The sequence below is a fragment of the Neopsephotus bourkii genome, unplaced genomic scaffold (genome assembly GCF_033783945.1).
Source record: "Neopsephotus bourkii isolate Nb327-2 ecotype Australia unplaced genomic scaffold, CSIRO-AGI_Nbou_v1 NB_1189, whole genome shotgun sequence".
Taxonomy (NCBI): Eukaryota; Metazoa; Chordata; class Aves; order Psittaciformes; family Psittacidae; genus Neopsephotus; species Neopsephotus bourkii.
In genome coordinates, this window is record NW_026901674.1 from 3,813,144 (window position 1) to 3,815,468 (window position 2,325).

The 2,325-nt window shown below is 66.5% G+C and overlaps 1 protein-coding gene across 1 annotated transcript; it reads right to left on the minus strand.

The window, feature by feature from the left end:
• Window positions 1-747: 747 nt before the first annotated feature.
• On the minus strand, window positions 748-1,842 carry NANOS1 (nanos C2HC-type zinc finger 1). Its single transcript, XM_061364259.1, has one exon. The coding sequence runs from the start codon at window positions 1,763-1,765 to the stop codon at window positions 977-979; it is 789 nt and encodes a 262-aa protein (XP_061220243.1). The 5' UTR covers window positions 1,766-1,842; the 3' UTR covers window positions 748-976.
• Between the last annotated feature and the right edge of the window lie 483 nt (window positions 1,843-2,325).

A 2,325-nucleotide genomic window follows, 5' to 3' on the forward strand; every position in this document is an offset into this window, starting at 1 on the left:
CCCGGGGTCCAGGTCTTCAGCTTCCATCTCATGTTTTGTATAGTCTACGTAGCGTTAAGGATATGTTTATCACACGGGCAGGTCCTTTCTGCTTTGCAATGAGTTAACGCCACATTCTCTCGACTCTGAAAACATGCAACCTCCCTTTCCCCAGCTCTCCTACAAGCACTGCCTTCTGCTTCACCTGGGTCTCCTCTCCAAAGGCTTCCCACCGCCTCCCTGCTCTCTCCATCACAAACAAGCTGCGTCAAAGCTCAGTCCCTGCCATGCTTAATGCCTTTCCTTCGGCAGAGAGGACTCAGACTGCCCCTCAGCCCACAGTCATTACACTTCCAAACACCACTTCGGTGCTTCCTCCCCTCAAGCCGCACACCAGACACAGGGATTCACGAGTGTGACGGCTCAAGGGGTGCAGTGGGGCTCGGCGCTGCTCTCCCACCGTGCCAGGGGGTCCGTGCCCATTTCGGGAAGGGAACGGGGTGTTTCATTAGCGAGCGCAGGGTTGAGGACAGTTTGCTCCCCGGTGTTTAAGATCGGCAAAGGGAACCGCTCGGTTGCTCACTTCCAGACCCGAAGGGTGTTGGACCCCATTAAACACCCGGCTGTTAGCAGGCACCGCGGCACCTCTCCCTCCTTCCCTCTCCTCCCATCCCAACGGCGCGGCACCGAGCGGACCCCCGACGGCACAGAGCAGTTCGGGACGGGGGCTCCCCTCTCCCCTCCCCATTGGATCTCCGCGTAACTCCGTTTCCGTAAAAATCACATATATATATATTTTTTCTTACAATAACCAAACACAGTGCCGTCTACGCTGCGCGATCCCCGCGGCCCCGCGCCGGGCTCCGCACCGACCAGCGCGCACCGACCCCGGCCCGGCCTTCAGTACACCGACGTGTGAGGTGGTGGTGGGGGGGGAACTCCAAAGACCAAAACCCCAATGGGCAGGAGCGGGAGGCGGCCGCCGGGGTCCCGGCACCTAACGGCCCTTCTTGCCCAGCGCGGTCCGGGCGTGTTTGAGCTGCCGGGCCGCCTGCATTTTGGACAGGGGACAGTACTTGATGGTGTGGGCATTGTCGCCGCTGGCGCCGCAGAGGGGGCAGGTGTAGCGGCGCAGCACCGGGCACAGGACGCGGCCGTCGGGTCCCTTGAGGATATGGGTGGTGTAGAGAGCCACGGCCTCCTTGTTGTTCCGGCAGAAGACGCAGACCTGCAGCTCGGGCTTGAGCAGGCGAGAGGCGGCCCGCGGGTGCGCCGGCAGCCGCCCCGCTACCACCACACCGCCCCACGCGTGGCCGGAGCCCTCCCGGACCGGCAGCTCCCCCGAGCAGTCCAACACCACAGCGGCGGGGCCGCCGCGGCCGGGGAACGGGCTGAAGTCGGCGAAGCGCTCCTCCAGCAGCCCCTCGCTGTGGTGGTGGTGGTGATGGTGGTGGTGGTGATGCCCGCACAGGTCCAGGTCGTGCAAGTCCAGCGCGCCCTCGAAGTACGGCCCCGCTGCTTCTTCCTCCTCTTCCTCTTCTTCTTCCTCCTCCTCGGCCGGCGGCACAGCAGCCGCCACCACCACCGAGGGGGGCTCGGCGCCGAAGCCCTTACCGGGACGCACGGCTTTAGTGATGAGCGTGGCCAGCCCCAGGTAATCGTTCCAGGAGTTGAACACGTTCCCGCAGGCGCTGTGGCTCCGGCCGCCGTAGCGGGCGCCGGGCAAGCACTCCACGGCCGGGAGGTGCCGGTGCTGCTCCAGCTTGCCGCCGGGGAAAGCCTCCATGCGGGTACGGCCGCACGGGAGCTCCCGCTCCCCCGAGGGCCCTGCGGGGCTGCGCTGCGGACCCGTCCGTACCCCGGCACCGCGGCTGAGCGCTGAGCACCGCCCCCCCCCGTCCGGCCCCGCTCCGCGCCCTCCGCCTCTGCGAGCGCGCGGCCGCGCAACGCGCCTCAAATAGGGGGTGGTGGCTGCAGGGAGGGGGGAAGCGGGCGGGGTGGACCCCGCGCTCCTATTGGTCACTGGTCAGCGGCCCCTCACGCTCATTGGCTGGAAGGAGGAGGGGCGGGGTGTGTTGTGGTTGTTGGGGGGTGCCGTGGTGGAGGCGCAGGTGTGGAGGCACGTGAGGGCGGGGCCGGGTGGAGGGCGGGAACGGGGCGGGTTAGTGAGCTCTACCTCAGCCCCACCTCAGCCGTCGGAGCCGCTTCTGGTGCCTTCAGACCCCCACCCAACCCCCACCCCCCACCCTCGGAGCCGCTCATGGTGCTTTCTGAGCCCTCCTCGGCCCCTCGGAGCCGCTCCTGGTGCCTTCGGAGCCCTCCTCAGCCTCCCAAGAGCTCCTTCAG